The sequence below is a fragment of the Grus americana genome, chromosome 14 (genome assembly GCF_028858705.1).
Source record: "Grus americana isolate bGruAme1 chromosome 14, bGruAme1.mat, whole genome shotgun sequence".
Lineage (NCBI taxonomy): Eukaryota > Metazoa > Chordata > Aves > Gruiformes > Gruidae > Grus > Grus americana.
The window spans coordinates 10,077,202-10,103,173 of NC_072865.1; the positions used below are offsets into that span (position 1 = coordinate 10,077,202).

A 25,972-nucleotide genomic window follows, 5' to 3' on the forward strand; every position below is an offset into this window, starting at 1 on the left:
TTGGCACCCAGCGTGTTCCCGTCCCCACTGGGGCCGGCCAGGGGGGGTCATGGGGAGCATCCTCCCCTCCCCACAGGCAGCCTTCACCCCAGGCCAGCTGCCTCCTCCTCTCCCCGCCCGGGCACCTCAGGGCTGGCAGGAGAACAATAGCGAGGAGGATGAGTAAGATGGTCCCCATTGCCTTGGCAACGCACTCCCGCGCTGCCGGCGTGCGAGGAGTCAGGCAGCTGCCTGAAAAGCGCATTCTCCCTCAGCGGAGGGGGCTGCCGGTGCAGGTAGCATGGCAGCCCCCTCCCTCGGCGCCGCGGCCCACCTCCCACGCCCGCACGGGCAGCGCCACGTGAACACACCGGGCTCCCCCACAGCCGCCAGCACGCTGCCGGTGCCCGCACACGCCGGTGCAGGCAGGCACATGCGCCCGGCACACGGCTCGGCCCAGGCTTGGCTCTGAGCCATCCGGCTTGCCCGTGCCCAGTTGTACCGGGGAGCGGTGGGATGCAGCCGAAAGGGTCTGGCCAGGGAAGGTGCCCCCTCTGGGGCTGCCCAGCGGGAAGGCAATGGGTTTCCCGTGGCCGCTTGCTGCTGCGCCGCCTTCATGCATGGCTGCCTGCGTTATCTGCGGCAGGGAGGCCAAGCTCTGGAGCTGATGGGGTGCGGACAAATGGGAGTGGCAGGGGATGCCCAGGGGCACCAGGGTCCCATTGCCAACCGTAGCCATGCATCCCATGCTGTCCCCCAGGCTGCCCTCCCTGGGCCAGGCCATGCTGCTGGTGGGGGGGCCCACGGGGTGCCTCAAGAGCTGCAAGTGCCTTGGGATGACAGGGATGTTTCTGCGAGATCCAAAACACCAAACAGCCTAAAAATAGCGCTGCCTTCACAGCTGCCTGGGCACGGAGGCACTGGGGGGACCCAATCTCTGTCAGCCCCGAAACACAGTGCGTGCCTGGGGTTGACTTGCCCCAGCCCTGCGGAGTGAGGGCACCATGTCCAGGACACCGCAGCCCCGTGGCCGAGCACATTGCCCTGGGTGCTCCTGGGTGCAGGCAGGGCCATGGCCCCAGGGCCAGCTGGAGGGCACGGGCAGGGACAGGGGCACAGGGAGGCACAGCCCCCACTGCTAGGATGGCGGCATGGGGCTGTGCAGGCCCCAGGAGCCAGGGAAGTGCCCACAGGCCCCCTGCCCCACGGCCCCGGCTCCCCCCTGCCATCACCCCCGCGCAACCCCCTCCTCCCACCTGGCCCCACCCCACCTGGCCCCGCCCCTGCATGGCCCCGCCCCTTTGAGCCGTCTTCGCCCCGTGCAGACCCCGCCCCCATCTTCCCACCTCCCATTGACCAGAGAATCAGCCAATCAGAAGAGTCTTGCAGTACCCACCCCACCCATTCCGCGCTCCACAGCACCTCCCCAAGGCCATCCCGGCGAGGCTCAGCCAATCAGAGAGCCGTTTGCTGAAGGGCATGCCCTCAGCCACCCAAGGCGGCCTTTATTGGCCGCTGGCAGGGCGGCAGGGCAGGGGTGGCCGTGCTGTGGGCAGCGGGAAGGTGGCTGGGCCGGGGGGGCACCGTGGTGGTGCCAGGGTGGTGCTGGGGCACGGCCAGCCTGGCGGGGGTCAGCCCTGACACCCCCAGGCTGCTGGCCGTGGTGGAGGCCTTCTACGGGTGGGCGGCCACCATAGTGGAGGTGGGAGCGGCCCAGCGGGGTGGGCTGCCCTGGGTGCACGGGGTCCTGGAGACCATCCGGCGGTGCAACCACGTCCTGGAGGTGGCCTTCCCCCTGCGCAGGGACAGCGGCACCTGGGAGGTGGTGCAGGGCTGGAGGGCCCAGCACAGCCAGCACCGCCTGCCCTGCAAAGGGGGTGAGGCAGGGAGGCACAGCCCCACTACACACTTCTCCATCCCTACCCAGCCCTGTGCGTGGGGCTCTGCTGGACTCACCCCCGCCTGGCTGAGGGAGCAGGGAGCCTGAGTGGGGTGTGTCTGCGTTAACATGGTGGTGGTTGGGATGCCTATGGCAGTGCCCAGGGTGTCCTTGGATGCATCCTGCAGAAGGACGAGGGATGCCTGGGGGAGGCAGCTTTGCCAACCTCAGCTCCAGCCCAGCTGCTCACCCTGGAGCACAAGAATGGTGTGGCTCACAGCCAGCCCCATGTGCATTTGACTCCTCATCCTAAACACCATATACTTGCTGCCCTAAGTGCACCTCAAAGCAGCGGCAGTTGTTCTGAGCCTGAGGGGTCCCAGCCTCCTGCCCCTCGCCCTCAGCCTGAGGTTTTCACTGTGCTGCAGCTGCGCTGTTTGAGGTGCTACCGCAGCAAAGGCCTGTGTCTGTGGGATGGCCATCTGGCAAGAACCTGCTTTCCATTCTGTGGTGATCTGGAGGAACGGGTCTAGCCGAACGATTGCTGATCACCTGTTGTGTCTAGATGCGGCTGTTTCAGAAGAGTCAAAGCCTTTCCTACAATGCCTCTGTGCCATTTGCGGTAAAAAGGCAGTGACTCTTCATTTCTTCTCTCTCCTTTCCCAGGGGTTCGCTTCAGCAGTTCAATCGGTGTCGATGAAGTAAAAGCCCTGGCTGCATTAATGACATATAAATGCGCTGTAGTGGGTAAGTACAAGGGGAATGTAAAGTGCGTGGTGACTTGGGCATGGGATGGGGCTGTGATACTGTGAGTGAGAAAAGCTCATTAGATGCTTTGAAAATCAGAAGTGCTCTAGAAGCTCAGGATGTTCCTCTGGGCACAGATGTGCAAGGGCAAGGCTTGCTGCGGCTGCAGAATACGCCACTGGCAGTCCAGGATGTTTGTGTTAATCAGAGAGTGTCAAGCATTGTGCTTCTCAGATGCAGTCTCTGTGCCTGGGTTGTCATGGATTCAGCTCTGGCTGGTGGCGTTGATGGCAGGCTCAGGGTCCGTATCCTGTCCTGCCTTCGGCTCCACTCTGCAGAGGCCACATGGCGTTAGGGGAGAGCCGTGTGTGGTGTGGGGAAGCAGCGGGACCTTGCCTGGATTCACCAGCAAGGTCACGATTGCCATGGTCACCTTCTCCCCCTGGGGAGCAGGCAGAGAACATCTGTCTGCCTTACCTGGTCTTTTCCAGATGTTCCTTTTGGTGGTGCCATGGCAGGTGTGAGGATCGATCCAAGGAAATACTCAGTGAGTTCAGTCCTCTCCTTCCCCTGCTGATGCCTGTAACTCGTGCTCCATTTGCACAGCCCTCCCTCCCTGTGCGTATCACGGCGATGCACTCTGACAAGCTGGGGGGAGACATTTGTGGTGAGTAAAACTCACCCGGCAACTGTGAAAAGCAGCTTGGGGCAGGGAGGCAGGTGGTGAACTCTAGTTTACGGGTCAGTGCATCTGGCCAGACGCACGCCGAAGGAGTCTGGAGTAGGGACACTCCTGCCACTGCCTGCTGCGCGGGGGGAAGGTGCAAATGAGCGAGGGGTTGGAAGGGCAGTGAGCAAAGGGACCAGGAGTTCACACATCTCCTTTTTTCGATCTAGAGTTCCCATCTGCTGTGAATGAACTCCCTGGAGATGTCAGGGTGTGCCCTGTACAGGCAGGGCAGGGCAGCTGCCGGATGCTGTGATTTTTATTGGGGCCTGTAGTAACAACTATGTTTTGTTGTTCTCACGCAGGAACATGAGCTGGAGAAAATAACGAGGCGTTTTACTATAGAGATGGCCAAGAAGAGATTTATCGGTGAGAGTGGTTTTGTCCCAGTTCTGTAAGCAGTGCATGGCTTGCAGGCAGGGGGACGGGCAGCAGCTGCCTGGCTGGGCAGGCACAGAGGCTGCCGCTCACTCACTGCCTGTCAGCAGTGCTCGCTGCCCCAGTCGGTGCTCTGCTGTCTGTTCACCGCTTTGCTCTGCCTGCGCTGTGAATTTGGAGTGGGGGGAGCCTCCTGTGGCACCAAGCATGGCAGGTCTGGTCCAGGCTGCCTCCCAGTTACTGTGGGGCACGGGTCTCACCTGGGTGTTATCTTCTGTTCCCACTGGCTGCGCAGTCGCAGGGAGGAGTGAAGGTTTCTCCTGCCTCAGCCTGTGACAGAGAGCTCAGTGGGTGCTGGTCACAAGGCAAAGACCTTTACATTCCCTCTTTACTTGAAAGTATTGGGAAGGGACACCGGAAAGACACTGCGAAAGCCAAAGGCATTCGTGCTTGAGGGAAGCTAGGGAGACCCTGGCAGCACCACGCTTTGGTGAGGGGACTCCTTGATGTGCCCAAGGACACGAGCAGCCTGTGGAAATTGCCTGGCTGTACACGTGCTATTGGTTGGACCAGAGCAATTGAATTGCAAAGACAGGATTTGACAGATCTTTCTACCTCTGCAGGACCTGGGACTGATGTGCTGGCCCCTGATGTCAGTACTGGGGAGCAGGAGATGTCCTGGATAGCTGACACCTACACCCACACACTGGGGTACCGGGTAAGCTCTGACAGTGCTGGTTTGGAGCCTGGGATGCCGTGGGCACTACGAGGGTTTGTGCCCAGAGGCCCTTGCCAGTGAGTTGCTTTAGATTTAGCCGAGGCTTAGGGAAGGGTGAGGGAAGCTGGGACTGGGGAAAGTCCTCTCTAGAGGACTTGCACCAGGTGAGACCATAACCTTTGCTCTCCCCATCCTGGCCTTGCAGGACATCAATGCCCAGGCATGTGTGACAGGAAGGCCCATCAGCCAGGGAGGCATCCATGGGCGACAGTCTGCCACCAGGCAGGGGGGCCTGCATGGCATTGAGAACTACATCACCAACACAGACTACATGGACTGCATCGGCCTGAGCCCCGGCTTCCCTGGCAAGACCTTTGTGCTGCAGGTGAGTGCTCAGCCCAGCTACAGCTCTGAAGAGAAAGATCTCTTTCTGCCCCTCCTTTCCAGGAGAGCTTTCAGTTTCAGCTCCTGCAGTGCCTCCTGGATGTGATTTCCCAAACGTCTGCACGCCCTGTGGCAGCTGGCACTCCTTTGAGCGGTGTTTCAGACCTGCTCTGTGCAGAGGTCCAGGGGTGCTGCACTGCTCACACGGCACAGGCATTCTCAAGGTTTCTCTGCAGCCATCCTGTCTGAAAACGCTCATAAAATGGAAGCTGCGACTGACCCTCACCTGCACAGCAGGCAGAGCGGAGAAGTGGCAGGACGCAGTGGGCTCTGCCATGCTGGGTGGAAACAGCTGACCCCAGTGACAACTTCACATTTCTGTCACCTCCAAACCAGCTGCAGTGAGCCATTATGTTACCCATGACAAAGGTCCTGCTTGTGGGTGCAGTCCCCATCTCTTCTGGGTGCTCTGAGGGTCTTGCCCAGGGCCTGGGAGCTCAGTGGACCCTGTGGGTGTCAGCCCTGCCTTTCCCCCTCTCCTCCCTGCAGCCCCGGGCCTGCTCACAACTGCGGTGAGGTGCTTCCCCCTGCTGTAGCTCCAGGAGTTTCTGCTCTTGGCCAGGCACTGCTGCCCCGATCCACTGCCCTCTCTGCCCACAGCTGTCCGTGTCCTGCTGAGGCCACTGCTCTCTGCAAGGGAGAAATAAACTGGAAACTGCCCAGCTGAAGTCTTGCCTGTGGCCGGCACTCTGTGCTCTCCTCCTTGACGCAGCTCCCTGCCACCAGCAAGAGGCTTTGAATGGAAGCTGCACCCGGAGGTGCTGCCCACAGTGCCCTCAGGAATGGCTCTTTGCTCACACCGTCCCTTTCCGCACATTCTTCTACTTTGCTCATATGACAGAGAATGAGAAGGCTGAAGTCCTTGGCTACTCTTTGTATCATTTTGCTGTGTTTGGGGGATGATTTTGCAGTCTCAGAAACCAGTGTTGCTTTTAGGAGCTGTACCAATCTGGCAAGCACTTTGGGGCAGACAGTGCAAAATCATCTGTTCCCATAAGAGGAGCTGAGCTACCCCATGGCCCTGCCTTGTTCTGGTGCCGTGCAGCCAATCATACCCCCTCAGTGTGAGGTGCAGAGAATTGCTTGGATGTTGCGTGGTGCCCACGAGGGGACTGTGTTTCTCGCTGGATCTGTTTTCTGTTGAGATCGGCTCTTAGAAGCTGAACAGCACGCTGTGCTGGGAACGTCACATCCAGGAGCTCTGGAGGTGATAAAGACAGGCTGAGCTAGAAGCCTTTATCCCATGGGCTCTGCTTTTCACAACCTTCTAACTAGCCAAGGAGATCTCTGTCCTGCCATGTCCTAGTCTCCATCCAGCCAAAACATTCACCAAAACCTGCTAGCTCAGGGTTCCTATTTGTGCTTCTCAGCTCAAGCTCCTGAGAGGGGGCTGTTACAGAGCAGCGGGTCAGTTTTCAGTGTTTGTCCCCATGACTTCCCTCTCCCCACACCTCCTCTGCTCTGTGTTGCCGTAGGGCTTTGGCAAAGTGGGGCTGCACACCATGAAGTACCTGCACGAGTACGGAGCCCACTGCATCTGTGTTGGGGAGACAGACGGAGCCATTTACAATCCCAGAGGGATCAACCCCAAGGAGCTAGAAGACTATGAGCAGGTGAGTTGAGCCCAGTCAACCCAGGCCCTGTTCTTAGGGGGTGGTGGTCAGTGCCTGTCTCTGAAATGCCCACGCAGAAGGGGGATACCCCTCACCTTCTGCAGAGTCCAGCTCTGAGGACAGGGCTCAATGCTGCCAGGCTGGGCCCAGCAAAGCTCTCCTGCTCATTCCAGGGCCATGGCACCATAGTTGGCTTCCCAAAAGCAGAGCCCTATGATGGCAGCATCCTGGAGGTGCCCTGCGACATCCTCATCCCTGCTGCTATTGAGAAGCAGCTCACGCGGGAGAATGCACCCCGGGTGCAGGCAAAGGTAGAGACCGCTCGCGCCACACACTCCCAACAGGCCCTGCACCACTGCAAGTGACAACAGCCCAGCTGAACCTTCACTTTTGGCACTCGGCACCCCAGGGAGGTGTCACATCACTGCACTGACAACTCGCCCACTGTGCCAGAGGCACAGAGCCTGAGGCAGAGGTGGCAGGTCACATAATTCAGGGGAAGAGAAAAGCCTGAGCCCTTCCCTTTGCTGGCAGGGAGCAAGAATTGTTGGAGTCACCTTGGCTGGCTTTTCTGGCATCCTCAATCTTCATTGCTGTATCAGATCCTCCCCCAGGGCAGGGGAATTGATGTACTCGAAGGTACTGGGTGTCACAGTGTCAACACTGAAAAGCCTAGGCAGCGGATAAGAATGAACAAAGTAGGGGACTGCTATGAATACCAGCTTCCTCCCTTCACTGTGAGCTCTAGGGACCAAAGGGACAGGGCGTGCTGTGACCTGGGACTCTGTCATAGCCAAGGTCTTTTGCAGCCTGAGCCTTTAGTCATTCTGTGTGAAACACAAGGTCTGAGCTTTGGCTCATCCTGAACAGCTTCGGTGGGGAGGCAAGTACACAGACTCCTGCCACGAGAAGTGGCCTGGTGGGGAGGGATCCAGCAGCAGGGAAAGCAGCCTGTCACTGGTTTCTTCTTTCATGACCTCTGCTCTGCTTGTGCTCTCAGATCATTGCAGAAGCTGCCAACAGCCCCACTACACCAGCAGCACACGAGATATTCCTGCAAAGAAACATCCTGGTCATCCCGGTATGTCCCCCATGCACACAGGGAGATGGTGAGCTCGTGGCTATTAGCACCACACGGTGGTGTCAGCCGCACTGGTGTGGATCCAGATGGGCTCTGCCAGGCTCTGGGATCAGGCATCATTGGTGGTGCTGTCTCAGTCAGCCTGTTCCCTGCCTTCACCCAGCTCCTGAGCACATCTCAGATGCTGATTTCCCTTCTGAACCCTCCTGGTTCTTGGCTGCAGCAGTGATAGACCATGGGGCTCCTGGCCAGCACCAGGATGTCCTGTGGCCGCTGGTGGGCCAACAGCAAACCGTGCCACATCACACAGGGTGTCAGAGCAGCGGGTGTCCCTGCTCAGAGGCAGCACAGAGCCACTGAGGCTCTAGAATTCAGCCATCCCAGTAACCTCAGGACTGTCTCTGAAGGCAGAGCCCAAGGGTATGGGGAGGGACCTGAGGCAGGGCAGGAGAGATCCCCAGATGGGTCATGGGTCTCGGGGTCACCCTAAGCAGCAAATCTGAAGCGTGCACTGCCCTTGGCAGGGTGTGTATGTGAATGCAGGTGGTGTGACCGTATCCTTCTTCGAGTGGCTGAAGAACCTGAACCATGTTAGCTATGGCCGCCTCAGCTTCAAATATGAGTGGGAATCCAGCTACCACCTCCTGCAGTCAGTGCAGCACAGCTTGGAGCAGTGGTTTGGCAAAGCCAAAGGGGAGATCCCCATCGTCCCGTCCCCAGACTTCCAGGCCCGTGTAACTGTGTCTACAGCCATGGAGGGCTGTCCTGGCTCACTTGTTTCACATCCCCAAACACTCCTGTCTGCTGTCCCAGTGCTGGAAGCTGAGCTTGTGGCACACACAGAGCCCCCTGTGCTATCATCCCACTATTGGAGGGGATGGAGATGCTGTGTGTGGTGGTGCAGCCCTACCATCTGAGGGTGCTGCTGGGAGTCCCTGGGGAGCCAAGCCATGTGCTGCAGCCAGCGACAGAGGTGGCAAGCCAAGCATAGACCACCTGTGGTGGTCTTGCACCGAGCAGAGGGGCTGTATTGGATAAATGGGTTCAGGGGGCCAACCTCTAGCCTCTCCCAAAAAGAATTCGCTTGTTCTCCTTCTCAGGGTGCCTCAGAGAAGGACATTGTGTATTCGGGACTGGCCTATACCATGGAGCAGTCAGCCAAGGTACCTCCATGGGCTGCTGGCCTCGCCCATCCCTGCTGTTGGGCCCCTCGCCTCGCTGCAGAGGTTCTGTGCTGTATTCGAGTGGTGCCCACCCACAGTACCCCATCACCGCTCCCAGTGGGTCAGCATGAGACCTGAGTTCATTTTCCTAGTGGTGGCTGTGTCCACGCTTTGGGTAAAGTTGTGCTCAGCAGCGTCCCTTGTTGCTGTTGGGTCCCTGCCCCTCTCTCCATCCCCCTGAACCTGCATTCCCCACTTCCAGGGTTGCTTAGACAAGCCAGTGGGTGCAGGCTGGTGCTGGCACTGCTGGGTGGGGGGTCTCATGCCACCCCTCAGGGAAGTGGCTGCGTGCTGTGCTCAGCAGCATGAGTGGTGTGCATGGAGCCTGCCCGCGGGCGCAGGGTCTGTCCCCAGGGAGCGCTGTGGGGCAGCAGTGAGGGGAACATCTCCAGACCCACTCCTAAATGGCTCCAGGTCTTACAGAACAGCCCCTTGGTCGTTTGGTGTTGAGATGACCTCTTCCCCTTCGGGTGGTCCCAGGGCCTGGCCTGGTACTTGGACACATGGTGCTGCCTGCACCCTCCTCTCTGGGTCCTCGCCCACCTCTCGTCCCCAGACCCTCCCAGCACACACCAGCCTCACAGCTCTCCTCTCTCTCTAGCAAATTATGACCATGGCTGCAAGGTACGACCTGGGCCTGGACCAGAGAACTGCTGCCTACCTGTGTGCTCTGGAGAAGGTGTTCACCATGTACAACGAGGCTGGCTTCACCTACTGACACAGCACCCAGGAGGGCTGCCCCGGGCATCACTGCCAGCCACACAGTGAGGGTCACAGTCCCGCTGCACAGGGGGTGCCCGGGACACCATGTGCCGCACAAAGGCGACACCCTGGTCTCTATAAACGGTTGGTTTGAACATTTTCTCTCCCTGCTGCCTGGCTCTGAGCTCTCCTGGGCAGGGGGCTGTCTTCCCCCACACCCTCTCTGCCCCAGCCCCTTTACAGCCCTCCGGGCACTGGAGGAAGCCGTGATGACACTGGTTTGGGTCTGCTTGGCCATGGCTGGCAGAACTGGACAAGGGAAGGAAAAAAAGCAGGTAGCTCTAGGGTAGGGGACAGCCCTTGGCACAGCCAGCCCCAGGAACAGCCGTCTCGGTCCATTTTGGGCGTTGCAAGCACTGCTGCAACTGGTGCAGACACAGGGAGCAGAGCCAGGGCGGGTATTTGCAGGCATCAGCAAACCTGTTGTGTGTCCATGCTGACTGCTGCAGCTTCACTCTTTGCTGGCAAAGCTGGTGAGCCAGCACGGGTGTGGGATTTAATCTGATATTCATGGCAGGGAGACTCAGCCCAGCCTCTCACTCCGGCCTGTGCTGCAGTCAAGGGGCTAGAGGCTGGCTGGGGATGCAGGCTGGGTTGGTGGCCCTGCCTGGGGGGAGCTGAAGGCCCAAGGAGTGTGCTGTGGGGTGGGCGCAGGACCTCCTGCTGTGGTGGACGTCGCTTAGTGGTGTGTGGCAGTCACCTGCCCTTGAGGCGGTGACACTGCAGCTGAGCGAGCTACGGGTGCCAGCCATGGCCCTGGCCCTCTGAGGGGAGCAGGGTCACTTAGGAAGGCGGGGACAGCAGAGAGGCTCCCCTTTGCTCTGCGCTTCTAGCACGAGATCGGGGTGCGACTTTAGGAGATGCCTTACAAACAGCAGCACATCCTGCTGCAGGGAGGACTGGGGGAAGCCTGCGCCCAGCACCTGAACCCCCTCTGCTAGCACAGCCAGCATTTCCCATGAGGGAACCAGTGCTGGAGCCCAGGACTGTGCCTAGCCTTGTCCTGACTTGGGGTCTTCAGCCCTGAAGGGCCCCCTGCATTCACCTGCAGAGGCAAAGCACTGCAGCCTGCATACAGGCAGGTGGCATGGGGACACTGCCAGCACCCCAGGAGCGCGGCTGGAGGCCCAGGGCACACTGACCTGCTGCTGATGCAGCAGTAAGCAGGCAGGGAGGCATCTTGTCCTCATGAGGACCCAGTCCTGCCTGCTCACGTCAGCGAGTCTGCCCCAGCCCCTCATTCCTCTTCCCAAAACTACCCCAGCTACCAAAGCACAGGGCAACCCCTCTCCCCAGGGAACCCACAACCAGGGCTACAGACAAGAGTTGGCTTTATTCACGGACACGGGGGCAGCTGTGTCACTGGCAGCTGCCCTCGTATTGCACATCCAGCGACGGGGGCGGGGGTATATCCATGCCACGTCACAACACAGCGTCGGCACTATGGGACCTCGGCGGGGGGGGGCGCAGGCACCGTCACCACCCAGCAGGCTGGGGAGCGGGCTTGGACACCAGGGGTTCACAAAGGCAAAAGACCCGTCCACCCATAGATAGAGAGATATATATAAAAAAAATAGTTCCACGATGACCAGAGCAGAACCACAGGGACACGCGTGCAAGCAAAATGTACAGCAGCCCGTGAGCAGGTAAACATGCTTTGTACAGACACAGACACGCTGGGACACAGCCAGGGTTTATGGCACTGGGAGGGATACAGAGCGATAAACCCGGGCTTCAAGGACACGCGCACGCACGCACACCAGCCCCTGCGGGCAGCGCCCATGGCTTGGGCACACGCTGGGGCTCGGGGGCTTAGACACAGCGGGTTTTTCTCACTGCTAGACATGGTACGGAGACACAAACACAGTCCCTTGGAACGGAACTGGAGGAAGAACTCGTGAGCGAACAGGGCAGGGGCACCCCTGCTCCTCCCTGGCATGCAGGCACCAGTGGGGGCCGGCTGGGGAGGAGCAGGGGGCTACCGGCGGTTCGTTGTGCTGCTGGTGGAAGAGGCAAGGATGGGGGTCCATTATGCCTCTGGCTCATATTCCTGGTATTCCTCCTGTGGGGTGGGGAAAGAAAGAGCGGGCAAGAGAGGTCAGGTGGGGCACAGAGCCCCTGCCCCCCCCCAGCCCATGCCAGCCTGCCCATGAGGCTGCGGGGCTGTGTGCACGGGGCACCTGGGAGCAGGCCGGTGCCAGGTTTCACTGTGGAGAGCGATGGCCACCGGCACGCTGAGCGCTGGCACCCTGTGCCCTCCGCAGTGCCCTGAGCCCTCCATGGTGCCCTGCACCCCCCCTGCCACCCCGTCCCCTCACCTGTGGGGGTTCCTCATAGTTCTCCCCCTCTGGCTCCAGCAGCGGCTCAACCAGCGGCTCCTCAACAGCTTCCTGGGCCACCTCCTCTGGCTGGGGGTGAACCGGGGGATCAGTCCCATGCACACAGCCCCCCCCACTGCACCCACCCTCCCTGCCCCTGCCAGACCAGGGGAACCTGGCACAAACCAGCAATGCACCTGGGATGCTGGGGGCTCCACGGGGGGGAGCCCAGCAGGGGGTGGCTGGCAAGGGCACCCCGGGCACACACCCGCCCACCTAGCTGGGAAGTGACAGGCATGTCCCTGCACCACTCCCAGCCCCGGCCCCGGGCACGCAATGGGTGCTGGCACCGTGTGGGCCCTGGTGGGCTCTATGCACCGGTGGGGCTGCAGGGGCATCCTACATCCCTGGCAGGGGAGGGCAGTGCTGGGTAACCCCTCCCCGGGGCTGGCAGAGCAGCTGGCAGGAGGGAAAGGGGGGCTGCCGATCCCCCCTGTGCGGCAGCGGTGGCGGCCTCATTTCTTCAGCTGATGCTATTTTGGGCTAAGCTGGAAGCCAACGGCTCATGGGGGCGGTGAGATGCAAACTCGCTGCCCCTCCCCACCCCTCTGCTCCCGCAGCTGTCAGGTCACCTCGCAGCTGCTGGAGCGATGCGCTGCCGGTCCTGCGCCGCCGGCCGCCATGCAGGAGCCCGCACACGCACACGTCCACAGCGGCCATGTGTGCAGCCGGCATGCTCGGGGCAGCGATGCCTGCCTGCCCTGGGCATAGGCAGAGCAGCTGAGGACCCTCGGGGTCTCTCCCGCGGGGCTGGGGAGCAGCCGAGGGGCTCCCGACCAAGCCTGGGGATGTGCCAGCCTCCCCGTGGGCATGGCAGTGGCCAGGGGGTCTCACCTTCAGATCCGCAGGGAATTCCTCCTTCTTCACCAGCCCGGTGGCCGCCGCGATGTTGCCAGCGCCTGAGAACGCTGCTTCACCCAGCTGGGACGCCTGCTCCTTTGCTTTCTCAGCCACTACAAGAGCCGGGGGTGCCCATCAGTGCCCCCCCATGCCAGGGAGGGGTGCCCATCTGCGGCTCCATGCCCCGCATCACTCTGGGGGGGGCTGGTGGGGAGTCACTGGGCAGGATCAGGCCCTCCATGCCTCCCTGCCCAAGTGCTGGGGAGGGGGCCAGGACACTGCTCTGCAGCTGGGCAGGGAGTGTGAGCAGCCACCACAAATCCTTCGTTGCGGGCCCTGTTATGTAAGAGGCTTTAGCTGGGTGACATCAGCCCCTCAATTAGCCTCTGATCTCGTTAGTGCGGCCGCATTCTCGGGGCCAGAGGGGTACCACAGCGGGTAGCCGGAGGGGACCGTACCTGAGGTGACACCTTGCACCACGCCTTGGGTTTTACTCCCTGGGGGTAGAAAGAGACAGAAACAGGGTTAGAGGTGCCAGCAGCCAGGCTCTGCCATGTGCCATGCCCGGGACCATGGCAGGGCTCTGTGAGCCAGGGCAGCATCCTGCCTGTACCCCAGCCCGGCCACACCAGGGCAGCCGGGGGGCTGAGCACTCGTATGGCTCCCTGCAAGGCTCCTCTGGTCCCTGCAGGAGCCGGGGCTGGGGCAGCACAGGGCCACTGCTGTGTGCCAGGCAGGGCAGAGAGCCCAGGGCCCAACGCCATGCTGGGCACAGCTGGGCAGGGTGAACGCCGGCCATGCCGCTGAGCAAGGTGTCCTGTGGGAGCTGGGATCCATACCCTTGGCTGGTGCCAACATGGTGTGGGAAGCCCCATAGCTGGAGCGGTCCAGGGCCGGGTGCTGCCACTGGCCATGCCGAGCCCTGCCAGGCTCCCTCCAGGCAGTGACACTACCCATGGGTGCCAGGACATCCCACGGGATGGAATAGGGGTGTCTGCAATGGGGGAAAGGCAGGGGCTGGGCAGCTCCTGCAGGATGGGGCCTTGGGGCGCTCCTTGGGCAGCTGGACCCCTGCACACACCCCTGGGCAGGGTGGGGATCCAGGGCAGGCATCTACCACCGCCCAGGAGAACAGCTCCGGGGCCTCAGCCCTGCCACAGAGCTGCTGCCCTCCCAAGCAGGACGGAGCCCTCCCTCCCGCTGCAGGCAGGGGTGGCCTCAGCTCCCTCCCAGAGCTGCCCAACACCACAGCCAGGCACACAGCCTGTCCGGAGCTGCCTCCTCCCTGCCAGCCATGTCTTCTAGGACTTGGACCCGAATGGATCCCAGCCCCGAGGGGCAGCATGGAGGGAACCCCCAGCCACCGGCTGGGTGCAGGGGAGATGCCGGCAGAGCCATGGTGTGGGATGCACTCCAGGGCACAGCCTCAGACAAACGTGTCCCCAGCCCCCCCTGCTCCGAGCTGGGCACATCCCAGCACAGGGGTCACCACCTCCATCATGGTCCCTTTGCAGTCCTGCCCCAGAGCATCCTTCGGTGAGGAGCAGCGAGGCCCTCAGGCTCAGACCACCGGGAGCCGCAGGGGGTTCGGTCCCCAGGGGTCCCATCCCCTCAGCCTGGGGACCAGCCCCGACACTGGCCCTGCCTGCAGGGCGCCATCCTCCTGCCTGCACATGCCCTGTGGGCAAGGGGTGGGCAGGGCACTGCGGGCACCGGCCCTCTGCCCCGGGGCACCCCGCCGGCAGGGCGGTCATGGTGGGGCAGGGGTAGGGGCAGACAGTGGGGAGAGGGGGGCCAGGGACAGGTGGGGACGGCAGGGGGATGGGCAGGAGGACGCAAGGACAAACGCAGGAGCAGGCAAGGGCAGGCAGAGGGGGCCGGCAGGGACATGCAGGGGACGGGCAGGGATTAGCCGGGGGGGCAGGCAGGAGGCAGGCGGGGGGCAGGCAGGCCGAGCCGGCCCTTACCGACATAGAGGACCCCCTCCTTGGTCTTCTCGGCGGCCTCGGCCACCCCCTGCTTGGTCTTCTCGGCAGCGGCGACCACCCCCTCCTTGGCCTTGGACAAGCCCTTCATGAACACCTCCATGGCGGCTCTGCGGGGAGAGGCCGCACGGCTTCACCCCGCCCCGACCCCCCCCCGGTCCGGTCCGGTCCGGTCCGGCCCCGCTCCCGCCCGCCCCGCGCATCCCCGGCCCCGCCGCCCTCCCGGCCCCGGCCCCGCTGCCCGCCCGACCTGGCTCGCTGGCGGCGGACACGGGCGGGCCGGGCCGGGCCGGGCCGGGCTGCGGCGGGGCGGGCTCAGTGCGGCTGTGCCGGGGCCGCGCCGCGATGCGCTGCGCCGCGATGCGCCGTGATGCGCGGGGGGGACCGCGCCGCGCCGCGCCGGGCTGAGCCGGGCTGAGCCGTGCCCGGCCGTGCGGAGCCGTGCCCGGCCGCCCCCGCCCGCCCCGCACAGGAGCGGCACGTCCCCCCGCCCGGCTCGGCACGGCTCAGCACCCCTGGCCCTTTGCCGCCCCAGCCCGCGGGCTCCTTCCCCGCACGGCTTGGCACCCCCGAGACTGTCCCATCACGTCGCACCTTCTCCCTATCCCACGCTGTCCCCACGCTATCCCGTCCTGGTCCCCATCGCGTCCCACCCCACCCTCTCCCTATCCCACCTCCTCCCGATCCTGATCCCATCCCCTGCCCTCTACAGGCTGTCCCCATCCCATCCTGTCCCAGTCCCATCCCCTCCACATTCTACCCTGTTCCTATGCTATTCCCGTCCCCCATTCCATCCCAATCCCATCCTCTCATCATATCCTCTTCCTACGTCATCCCACCCCATTCTTGGGCAACCTGGGCTAGTGGAGGGTGTCCCTGCCCATGGCAGGGGGTTGGAACTAGATGGTCTTTGAGGTCCCTTCCAACTCAAACCATTCTGTGATTCTGATTCCCATCTCACCCTGTCCTCACCCCATCCAATTCTGATCCTGTCCTTTCCCCATCTTATCCCACACTCTCCACATCCCATCCCATTCCTATCCCATGTTGTTTCCATCCCATCCTATCCTGATCCCATCCTCCCCATCCCATCCCCACCTCACATCCTGATGCTATCCTACCCTATCTGTGTCTTTCCCCATGCCACATCATCTTGATCCCACCTCACACTGTCCCCACCTCACCCCATTCTGTCCCCCATCCCAGTCCCATCCCACCCCGATGCCTTGCCCTCATCCCCCAGCTTCCTGCCCTAGGGGAGGATCCCTCCACCTCCCTGCTCCCCAGGAGGCGCAGGCCCGGCACCCCCTCCCCAGCACACTGCTCTCCTGCCCCACCAGCTGCAGCTGGGACAGCTGCTTCATCCCACCCGGCTGTGGGCACTTAAGAGCTGGGGGCGGCCAGGGGGCAGGCTGTGCTGGGCAGGATGGCTACAGGGGAGCAGGTGGGTGCTTTCCCTGCCCTGCCAGCTCCCTGTGGGCTGGGCCTGGCAGCAGAGTCTGAGCAGCCCTGCTCCCCGCTGCTGTCCCATCAGGGCTCCCTGCTGTGGGATCCATGTCATGGTGTGGGGGTGGCTGGGGGGTAGGCTCCCTGCGGAGATGGCCATGGGCGTCCTTGGGGCTATCTCTCCTTCCCCAGAGGAGGCAAGAGGAGCGGCGACGGCAGCGACAGCAGAGGGCTCAGCAGCAAGAGCTGCTCCTGGCAGAGAGCCTTGGCAAGCACCCCCTGCAGAACAGGTATCGGGGGCCCGGCCATTGGCAGCCTCCCCCAGTGCTGGGAGGGGGGTGTTGGGGCTGGGTAGGGACTTTAGCATGGCTGACACACCCCCCCTCCCATCTCCCCTCCCTCCCCAGGTGGGCATTGTGGTTCTTCAAGAACGACAAGAGCAAGATGTGGCAGGCAAACCTGCGCCTTGTCACCAAGTTCAGCACTGTGGAGGACTTCTGGGCGTGAGTATCCTCTGGGTGGGTGATGTGACTCGTCTGGGGGAGGGGTCTGGGCCAGAGGAGGGTGCTGGGGGTCTCTGAGGCACCTCTTCTCACCTGCTTTTGTGTCTCATCTCTGCCTGGCACAGGTTGTACAGCCACATCCAGCTTGCCAGCAAGCTCACATCTGGCTGTGACTACTCCCTCTTCAAGGTATGACACCCCCTGCGCTGCAGCCCTGTCTCCCTTTGGAGCCCTGCAGCACCCAGAACTATGGGGGCACACTGGGTGCCAGTGGGGCTGGCAGGCTGCCTTGGCTATAGGGTGGGAGGGGAAGCCTGGCTGGGTGCTCAGTACCCCTGACCATCACCTGGCCCGTCCCTAGGACGGCATCGAGCCTATGTGGGAGGACAGCCAGAACAAGCGTGGCGGGCGCTGGCTTATCACCTTGGCCAAGCAGCAGCGGCACACTGAGCTGGACCGCTTCTGGCTGGAGACGGTGAGTACAGCCCCATTCAGGCTGGCCCACAGGGGTCCCAGCAGTGGCATTCCCCCCCGCCACAGTGCCCAGCCTCAGCAGAGACTGTCCTGGCTCCCCTTCTCCTCTGGGCAGCTGCTGTGCCTCATCGGGGAGATGTTTGATGACTATAGCGACGAGGTGTGCGGGGCTGTTATCAACATCCGTGCCAAGGGGGACAAGATTGCCATCTGGACCCGGGAAGCGGAGAACCGGGAAGGGGTCACCCACATCGGGTAATGCAGCTTTGTGGGGGGGGGCAATGGGGTCCCTGGGCAAGGAGCCAGAGGAAGAAGCAATGCTGCCCTGCTCACACAGCCCCTTCCCTCCTCCAGGCGCGTCTACAAGGAGCACCTGGGCCTGTCGCAGAAGGTGGCCATTGGGTACCAGGCCCACGCGGACACAGCCACCAAGAGTGGTTCCCTCACCAAGACCAAGTTTGTGGTGTGACTGTGGGGGGAGCAGGGCACTGCCTTTGGGGTCCCCCTGTTCTGTCCCATAATGAATGGCTGCAGCTGAGCATGGTCAGTGTGTCCGGGGCTCTGGCACCCTGGGGTGGCTCTTGTTTTGGGCGTGGCTTCCAGGGAGGGGGACAGTGTGTTGCCATATCCTGTACCCACCTGCTGGGTGAGCGGGGCTGGGAGCACAGAGCTGGCATCACCCAGGCATCACTTTGAGCTTGGGGTACTGCATGTCCCCTGACTGAGCACCTCCTGCCAGCATAACCACCTGCCTGTCCCAGTGCCTGGGACCAGTGCCCATCTCCCTGCGGCTGCAGGGGTGCCCCTGTGCTCTGGGGGACCCTGGATAGTCCCCAGGAGGATACTGGGCTCTGTCCTTCCCTGGCCAACGCACTGCTCTGTGAGCCTGGATGTGGGAGGGGGTAGCAGAGCCTGGCTCCCCTGGATTGGCTCAGCCTGGGGAGCTGGTCCCCAACTCTCCCAAACCCCTGTGCAGTGGTGGGACATGGCTCTACCTTCTTGGGAAGACTAGCTCCCAGCTGAGGGTCTGTCTTGGGGCTGCAGCACAGCATTTTCCCCACGTTCCCCCAGCACACTGCCCACCTCAGGCTCCATTTGCCCACATCCCCTCCTGCAGGCATCTGTATGAGGCTTATTTGCCACCCAAGGGTTTACTGGTGCCAGACCTGCTGGTTCACAGGCCCCAGCCCATTGAGACCTGGGAGCTTTCTGTCCCTCCTGGCTGTCGTGGCCCTGGGTGCGGCAGAGCACCCTTACTCTTCACCCGCTGCTCCAGCCCTGCCCATGCTCCTGCCTTTGCTCTTTCAGTTGTGTTTTTGATTGTTGGGTCTGTCCTTTGGCCCTGCCCATCTGGTTCTTGAGGTGGAGCTGCCTGCTCACCTCCTGGCAGTGCTGCCTGCACTTCTGGCCTCACTGCAGCGCCCCTCCAGGAGAAGCTTCCTCCATTCCCCCGGGGAACTCCAGCTCAGTCCAGGGTTGCACCCCATCCTGGGCAGCACATCCAGCCTGTCCACACCTCCCTGTGAGCCCTCACCACTGCTGTGTGGTGCCTGTGCTGGCTCAGCACTGCCCTGCCTGCAGCTGGGGCTGCTGCCTGCACCTGGGGTTTGCAAAGAGCTAGTCTGGCAGAAGGACACAATCTTGACTGTGTCTCTATTACTGCAGTAGGTCGAGGCATGCCTGGCCCCTGGCTCTGCAGGCGGGCAATGCAGCTGTGGCACTCCGGGCCCTTAGCTACCCTGGTGCAGCCCTGGCGAGGTTCGGTGGAGCGTGTCAAGCCCTGCCCTGCTCCAGGACACTGCCATGACTGCACAGAGCTGTGTCCCTGGGACTCAGCTGCCCTTCTCCAGGGCCACCAGCTCTGCAGCCTCTCTGGGACAGCTGTGCCAGGGCTCTGCCTGTGGCCTGCAAGCCCTCCACCACCCCGCGTTGCGCCTGTGCCAGGCGCGCGGTGGGGACAAGAGATGCTGCCTGAGAGGGGAGGTGGGAGCTCGTTCCTGGCACGCAGCATGTGCCGGCCCTGGGCTGCTTCTCTGTGCAGGTACAAGGGGGACAGGACCCTGCTGCCTCCCTGTAGGGTACCCGGGGTGGGGGTGCTGTGGGCAGCGCTCGCCCCACGGCTAGCAGCAGGGCGGGGGAACAGCGGTATGGGGGTGGCTGGTACCCCCAAGGCTGGGGTGCCTGCAGGCGGGGGAGCCGGGCAGAGGGGCTGCCTGCCCCGGCTGGGGCTGGGGGTTGCAGCGTGCGCAGCCTGCTCTCCCCGGGGCCGGGCAGCGCGTGCCGCCGGGCGGGCAGCCTGCCTGCTGCCTGCACTGCCAGCCTCTCGCCACGCGATGGTGCAACTCGCCCGGCCTTGGCCAGCTCCGGCACAGCAGGGCTGGCAGCCTGCCCTGCCTGCAGTGGGGTACCTCGCACAGCCCTGCCTGCAGTGGGGTACCTCGCACAGCCCTGCCTGCAGTGGGGTGGCAGAGCTGCCCCAGCCCCTCCTCTTCCCCCCCCCCCCGGGTGAGAGGCAGGCAGCAGCCACGCGTGGAGCACGGGTTGTGGGTCTGGCAGGACTGAAGCTGGAGGGGAGGTGGAGGCACAAGGGGTGCTAGCCCCTCATCCAACGCACCATTAATGGCCCCTGTTTGTGCCACACACACACACACCCAGCAGTGGCAGCATGAAGTGGGTGAGGGCCGGGGGCTGCCTGCTCCTCAGCCAGGCATGAACCTCCCCCGGCTCCGGGGCTGAGCCCCCCCAGGCCACACAGGCACACTGTCCCTGTCCCCTCGCCCCCACACTGGGTGCAGCAAAGGGGCCGTGCCCACAGAGCGCCCTGTGCCCCGGCATGCCAGGGAGGCCAAGGTCACCTGGGGGAGTGGCACAGGCTGCCATGCTGCTGCGGTTCGTTGCTGTTTGCATGCAGCTGCGGTGGGACTTCCTTTGATTGGAAAAGTAATAGGGGCCATTTATCTCTGTGGCTTTACGGGCTCCTGGCAGCCCAGCCTGGCTGGGAGTGAGGGGCTGCTAGCGCCCACCCGGAGCCCACCCTTTGGGTATGTGATGGTCTCCATCCTTGGGTCCTGCACCTAGGGCTCCCTGCCTGGGGGGGGGTGGAGGGTGCTGGGCATGGGGGCACTTGGACCGCCTCCGCATGGGCACAGCGGTGGCCAGGGGCCACCCAGAGAACATGGCAGTGCCAGCGCTGCCCCTGGCCTGTCTCATGCCGGGCAGCTGTCCCAGCTGGCAGCCGAGCTGGCAGCCCTGTCAATAATAATAATTAAAAATTAATACTAATCAAAAGGGAGAGGCAGATGGCAGCAGACATGCAGCAGGGCTGCAGGTGGGGGCTGCGGGCACTGGAGCCGGGGGGGGCCAGCAATGACAGGGGTGGGGGGACCAGAGGAGCCATGGGGTGCAGTGGGGCAGGAGGGTCAGGGTGCTGTGGGGTCTGGCAGAAGTGGGGGGTGCAGAGTAATGGACCCACAGGGCACAGCAGGGATGGGGATGTGGGGCCAGGGGAGCTGTGGGGCACAGTGGGGATGGGGACAGCAGCACAGTGCTGGGCTGGCATAGGGATGGGGACCCGTGTCCCCCTCTCCGGGCAGGTGGTGCAGGTTGGTGGTGCCAGGCGTCGGCCCAGGGTCACCTTGCCGGCAGCTGGCATGCAGCCAGGGCTGGGTGCTGCCGGCCTGCGCCTCGGCTCGGCAGGCTGCCAGCCCAGCCTCTCCCTGCGCCACCGGCTCTGATGTCTCCAGCAGTGAGGACAGATCCTGCCTCCTGACCCCCGGCACGTGCCCAGTGCCAGGATGGGTCCAGGCACTGATCCCACTGTGACCGGTGGGTGCTGCAGGGTTAAAATCCCCCAAAGTAACTGGGGAAGGAGCTGCTGGCTCTGTGGCGGGACGCGTGGGCTGGGGAAGAACAGGCAGCGCTGGCTCACTGTGGGAGTGGGCAGGCAGTGCGGCTGCTGGCACTGGGGCTGTGCCACGCTGTTCCCGTGGTGTCTGCACCCACCTCCCTGCCACATCACCTGCGGGGGGGCCATGAGGATGCTCTTGCCCCTGGCAGGGGGGATGTGGGGGGGGCATGGGGGCGACCTCTAGTCCTGGGTACCACCAGCATCCCCTGAGCATCCCTGGGGGGCACAGGCCCCACCAGGTGCCCCATGCCCTCCCTACCCACCCTGCTGGGTCCAGGCAAAGGCACAGGATGAGCTTGCCCTCCATCCAGAAGCACCACGGCATGCGAGGAGGGGTACCCAGGGTGAGGGGTACCTACAGCGCACCGTTCCCATGACAACCTCCCTGGAGACAGCAGCCGGTGCGGGAGAAGTGGGAGGCGTGGGGCCCACGGACCCCTCCACACTTGCATTCCCACGCCTGGCAGGACACAGCCGGGTGCAACAGAGGGGCTGCACCCATAGGTCTTGCTCCTGGCCTCCAGCTCTGCCTGTCCCATCCTGCTCCCCACCCGCTGTCCCTGCAGCGTGGGGCAGGCAGGCATGGCAGTGCTGGTGCTGCCTGCCCGAGCAGGGCTGCTGCCCTTCAATAGCTGGGTTTGCACGGGGTGGGGGGGGGCAGAGCTGGGTTGGCATGGTGGGGTTGGCATGGTGGGGTTTGCACGGTGGGGTCTGCACGGAGTGGAAGGGTTAAGTGCCTGCAGGGCTGTCCCCAGTGACAGCAGCAGAGGCAGGGGAGAGGGGGGACTGTATCTCCTGCCCTGCGCCGCAGGGAGCCTGTACCTGAGAAGGGTCCCTTGCTGTCACTTCTCATCTGCATGACGGTTGCAACCAGGCTCCTGCAACATGGCTGAGCACTCTCCTTTCCCGCAGGGACGGGCTGGCACTTCCCGCTTGGCAGAGGCAGGCGGGGGGAGTGGGCGGGTGGGATGCGAACAGGGATGGGGACAGGGACAGGAGCTGTGTGGTCACAGAACTGCAGGCATCAGACCTGCAGGCACGGCTGCCACACAGTCCTGTGGCAGGCTGCAGGCAGCACCATGTGGCAGGCAGAGCTGTCCCCGCCACTCTGCCCTGTGCCCCCCCCGGCCACCATCCCTTTGGGGTTTGCTCTGCTGGCCCCATGCCGTGGTGGCATGCTGGCTGGCATGTGCCCCCGGGGCCTTGTCCCCTTGTCCCCACATGGGCCATGCCCATGCTGTCCCCAGGACTCCGGCACAGTTGCGGCACAGCCCCGTCCCTCAGCTCCCCCAGCCAATGCCACCAGCTCCAAGGGACTGACCTGTGCCTCCCTCGACACAGATGCATCCCAACAGCTGGGAAAGGGGGAGCCCCATTAGCACCCCCACATCCTCCCAGCATGGCACAGGGAACGGCCACTCTACCAGCTCAGGGGGAGCAGCCAGTGGCCTCAGGGCTGCCGGGGCGCAGGGCACACGGCGGGCAGTGCCACCAGTGTCTGTCCATTCCCTCCTGACCCTGTGCACCCCGGTGTTCCCTTGCAAGGGGCTGGTGAAGCTGCAGCCCACAGCCAACCCCCTGCCAGCACCCAGCCGTGGGGCTGAGGGGCTTCGGACTCCCTGCCAGACTCCCTGCCCATCTCCCTGCCCACCCGCCCCAGTGCCTCTGGCTGGGAGAGCTGGTGTTTCCCGAGCGGTCGATGCACCCATCGATCCTGCACAGCTCTGTCGGCTGCTCTCCCACCGCCCTGCTAATTAATTGTCGTCTGCTGCTGCTGCTGCTGCGGGAGCACCAGGCACCCAGGGTGCCTGAGCTGCCTGCACCCTGCCCTGCCTGCAAGCCCACAGCCCCTGCCCCACACATGGTCTGGAGGCTCCGTGGGAGCTGGCACCCACCTCAGACCCACGCTTGACCCACCTGCACCTCAGAGAGGGGGTCTGTGTCAGGCTGGGGAGGGGGCTGGCAGGTCCTGGGTTGGGATGAGGGGCGCACGGGGCTGGGGAGGGTTCGGGGCAGCACGCAGCCGCTTTCAGCCCCACCAGCTGCCCATGTCCAGGACACTATCCCACTGCTCTCAGCCGTGCCTGCCCCAGCCTGCGCCAGCCCCCAAGCAGGCATGGAGACGGGGACGGGGACGCTGCCTTTGTGCCGGCTGTAATGAGATTTCTGCTTGGCTGCCTGGATAGAAAATCCCAGCCAGAGGATGCAGAGAACCTCTCTGAGCCCTGGCCAGCCCAGGGCACCTGGAGGTGCCCCCGCCCCAGCACCCACAGTGCTGCCAGGGGGGCATTGGCACCAGCTCCAGCCAGGAGCACCTGCTGCGCTGGCTGGCGCGAGGCACCCATGGGGTGCACAAGCCAGCAGCTTCCGCTACCTATTCGCCCCTCTCCCCTGCCCCAACCCCACGCTGCCACCAGTGCAGCCACTGCATGCCTGGGCTGGGGTTGCCAGGCGCATCCTTGGGGTCCCTGACTGCATAACACCGCCATGCCCACCCTCCCATCTGCCCAGGCGCCAGCACCCCAGTGCCTCCGGCGACTGCCACTCTCCAGTGAGGTCCTGGCGCTGTGGCACCATGTCCGCAGGACTCATGTACAGGGGGGCACTGCAGTGTGCCCCTGCCCCTCCAGCCACCCACGTTTCCCCACAGCAGCAGCAAACCCGCCTCCTTAAAAAGCAGGGAGCGGTTCTGCAGGTGCTGGGGGCTGCGTGGAGCAGGCTGTGCTGGGATGGGCTTTGCCGTGTGTCTTAATGGAGCCCTTCCCGCCCCCGGCGCCGTGCGCTGTTAATCTACTCTTGCAAATGGCTAATTTTGAAAATCCTCTTATCAGAATTAGGTCCTCAACATCCATATTTATTTACTTTTCATTTTCATAATCTTTCTGTTCCTCATGTGGCTGGGGTTGTTCTTGGGCTCCTGGCTCCATTTCTGAGCATCCCTGTGCAGGATGAGGCCTGGGATGTCCCACGCCGTGCCGTGCCATGCCATGTCATGCCGTGACACACTGGCATGTGTCCCTTGCGTGGCACACGTGTTCCTCACACCCTCAGCTCTGCCGTTGACACCAGCAGCACCAGTGCTCGCTCCCCACCAGGGGACCCTCCCAGCCCCCAGCACCCCGCACAGCCTGAACCCGGTCCAGCGCTGGGGTCCTGGCCGCATTCTGCTCACAGGGCCATGCATTATGCATTGTTTATTCGTCAGCACCTTCCCCATTTGTAACTCAATTAGGCAGACGGCGGTTTTGCTAATACAATGGTGTTTAATATTCGACTTCCTTAAATACCACAAATGGATGGGGAGGCAGCGCACAGGCAATCCATTATACATGAGCTCAAATACCTATTTAAATATTTGATGGAAGTTTAGAAAATCTCGGGGCTGGCCTTGCCCATGGCTGCCGGGGCCGGGCGGGAGGTTGGGCACGGCACAGGCAGGAGCTTTGCAGAGCCGGTGACGGTTGGGAGCTGCCTTGCCTTGGCTGGCCCAGCCGGACGTGGCACCCAGGGCACGTGGTGGGGGGGGGGGCAGTGCCAGGGTGGTGACGTCCCCAGGGAGGTGGCAGCCCTGAGAGCCCAGGTACCACCACCCACCGGGTGATGCCCTCCCTCCACCTCCACCCCAATGCAGTTTCTTTCAGAAGAAAGCCCTGGCACAATGGCTGTAGCACAGGGCTGAGCCATGACCATGGCGTGCTGGAGAAGAGAATTAATTTTTAATTCCATCTTAATTACTCTGAGTAATAATCCATTTACAGCACCCAGTGGGGCCGGCACTTCCAGCATCCCCTCAGGGCTGCGGTGGTAGCAGGACACTCAGGTGCTGAGCACGCTGCCCTGGGGGCACTGGGCTGGGCACCACGCTCCCCTCCTTGAAGCCCTCGAGTCCCGTGGCTCCCCACAAGCTGCAGCCCCTCACACCACTCCAGCAGGTGGTCAGGGGTCTTGAGCGTGGCCACGGGCAAGGGCCGAGCTGGTGCGGCCCCTCAGAGGCAGGGCTCAGGGCTCATGACTCCGGCAGCTGCAGAGCAGGATCCAGCTCATCCGCCCCCTCAGCTCCTCCTCACCAAGAGGGAGAGCGAGCGGAATTGAAAGTGATCTCCCCAATCTGTATTAATTAGAGTCTATTAACTTGTCAGTGCGCCCTGCCGCTTCCCCACTGATGGCTGGGCCATGCCGACCCGCAGCACGGGGAGGGACACACAGGGTGATGGTGCGCGGCCTCAGCGTAGCACCCACATGGCACTGTATGGCAGGAGCACATGGCGAGGGAACCAGGCAAAGCCGAGGCAGGACCGGGCACCCCCGGCACTCCCGGGTGGGTGGCGGGACAGGGAGAGTGTGGTGGGTGCCGGGCAGTGGGAATGTTGTTTCTGGCACCGCCGGCGCAGCGCCAGGAGCAGGAGCTGGAAGCCATCCCGGGAGAGCAGCGCAAGGAGCAGATGGGGCTGGCACCACGCCGGGGGCCGTGAGCCCCCTCCCCGCTGCGCTGCCCCAGAGCAGCATCGTGCTGGGTGCCCTGCACAGGTGCCATCAGTGCCGGGTACCCCGACCTAGCCCTGCCCTGCCACCCGGCTTGGGGGTCCAGCCACCGCAGGAGCCCAGGCTGGGGGTCCTGGCGCTGCAGAGAAGCTCACCCTGGTTCCCATGGCAGCCCCCCGGGAGCTCACGTGTGGCGTGGTGAATTCAGCAGGAGCAGATGGAGCCGTGAGGAGTAAAAACATCCTGTTTCCATGCAAATGCCATCAGTAATAACAAGCCAGCCTGAAGGAGGGTGGTTATCATCGTACTGGGGCTCTGCCCATGGGGGGCCGGGGGGTCTCCTCTGCTGGCTGGCCCTCACTAGTGCTCGTGTGGGATGTGCCAGGGCTCAGGGCACTGCCTGGGA

General features: G+C 63.1%; 3 protein-coding genes across 3 annotated transcripts; 2 read left to right on the forward strand and 1 right to left on the reverse strand.

The window, feature by feature from the left end:
* The first annotated feature begins 716 nt into the window (after positions 1-716).
* LOC129212983 (glutamate dehydrogenase, mitochondrial-like) lies at positions 717-9,507 on the forward strand. Its single transcript, XM_054842250.1, has 13 exons — positions 717-770; positions 1,502-1,856; positions 2,525-2,605; positions 3,097-3,152; positions 3,638-3,701; positions 4,334-4,428; positions 4,634-4,813; positions 6,348-6,485; positions 6,659-6,796; positions 7,486-7,566; positions 8,091-8,306; positions 8,667-8,729; positions 9,391-9,507. Exons 1-13 carry the CDS (start codon positions 717-719, stop codon positions 9,505-9,507), a joined length of 1,638 nt encoding a protein of 545 aa, XP_054698225.1.
* Positions 9,508-10,865: 1,358 nt separating this feature from the next.
* On the reverse strand, positions 10,866-15,184 carry SNCB (synuclein beta). The gene is made up of 6 exons (XM_054841843.1): positions 15,005-15,184; positions 14,737-14,864; positions 13,228-13,266; positions 12,764-12,882; positions 11,870-11,959; positions 10,866-11,613 (listed from the first exon to the last, which is right to left on the reverse strand). Exons 2-6 carry the CDS (start codon positions 14,855-14,857, stop codon positions 11,581-11,583), a joined length of 402 nt encoding a protein of 133 aa, XP_054697818.1. The 5' UTR covers positions 14,858-14,864; positions 15,005-15,184; the 3' UTR covers positions 10,866-11,580.
* A 996-nt stretch (positions 15,185-16,180) lies between these two features.
* EIF4E1B (eukaryotic translation initiation factor 4E family member 1B) lies at positions 16,181-17,665 on the forward strand. Its single transcript, XM_054841876.1, has 6 exons — positions 16,181-16,198; positions 16,405-16,490; positions 16,608-16,703; positions 16,829-16,892; positions 17,065-17,432; positions 17,532-17,665. The coding sequence occupies exons 1-6, from the start codon at positions 16,181-16,183 to the stop codon at positions 17,644-17,646; spliced, it is 747 nt and encodes a 248-aa protein (XP_054697851.1). The 3' UTR covers positions 17,647-17,665.
* The last annotated feature ends 8,307 nt before the right edge of the window (positions 17,666-25,972 follow it).

Bases quoted from the DNA above. Each gene is read 5' to 3' on its own strand.
- EIF4E1B (XM_054841876.1), top strand. The intron at 16,704-16,828 runs GTGAGTATCCTC...TGCCTGGCACAG, and splicing joins ACTGTGGAGGACTTCTGGGC to GTTGTACAGCCACATCCAGC. The intron at 17,433-17,531 runs GTAATGCAGCTT...TCCCTCCTCCAG, and splicing joins GAAGGGGTCACCCACATCGG to GCGCGTCTACAAGGAGCACC.
- LOC129212983 (XM_054842250.1), top strand. From the start codon at position 717: ATGCATCCCATGCTGTCCCCCAGGCTGCCCTCCCTGGGCCAGGCCATG. The intron at 3,153-3,637 runs GTGAGTTCAGTC...GTTCTCACGCAG, and splicing joins TCGATCCAAGGAAATACTCA to GAACATGAGCTGGAGAAAAT. The intron at 7,567-8,090 runs GTATGTCCCCCA...TGCCCTTGGCAG, and splicing joins GAAACATCCTGGTCATCCCG to GGTGTGTATGTGAATGCAGG.
- SNCB (XM_054841843.1), bottom strand. From the start codon at position 14,857: ATGGAGGTGTTCATGAAGGGCTTGTCCAAGGCCAAGGAGGGGGTGGTC. The intron at 13,267-14,736 runs GTAAGGGCCGGC...TTCTACCCCCAG, and splicing joins GGAGGGGGTCCTCTATGTCG to GGAGTAAAACCCAAGGCGTG. The intron at 12,883-13,227 runs GTACGGTCCCCT...CGGCTCTTGTAG, and splicing joins GGTGCAAGGTGTCACCTCAG to TGGCTGAGAAAGCAAAGGAG.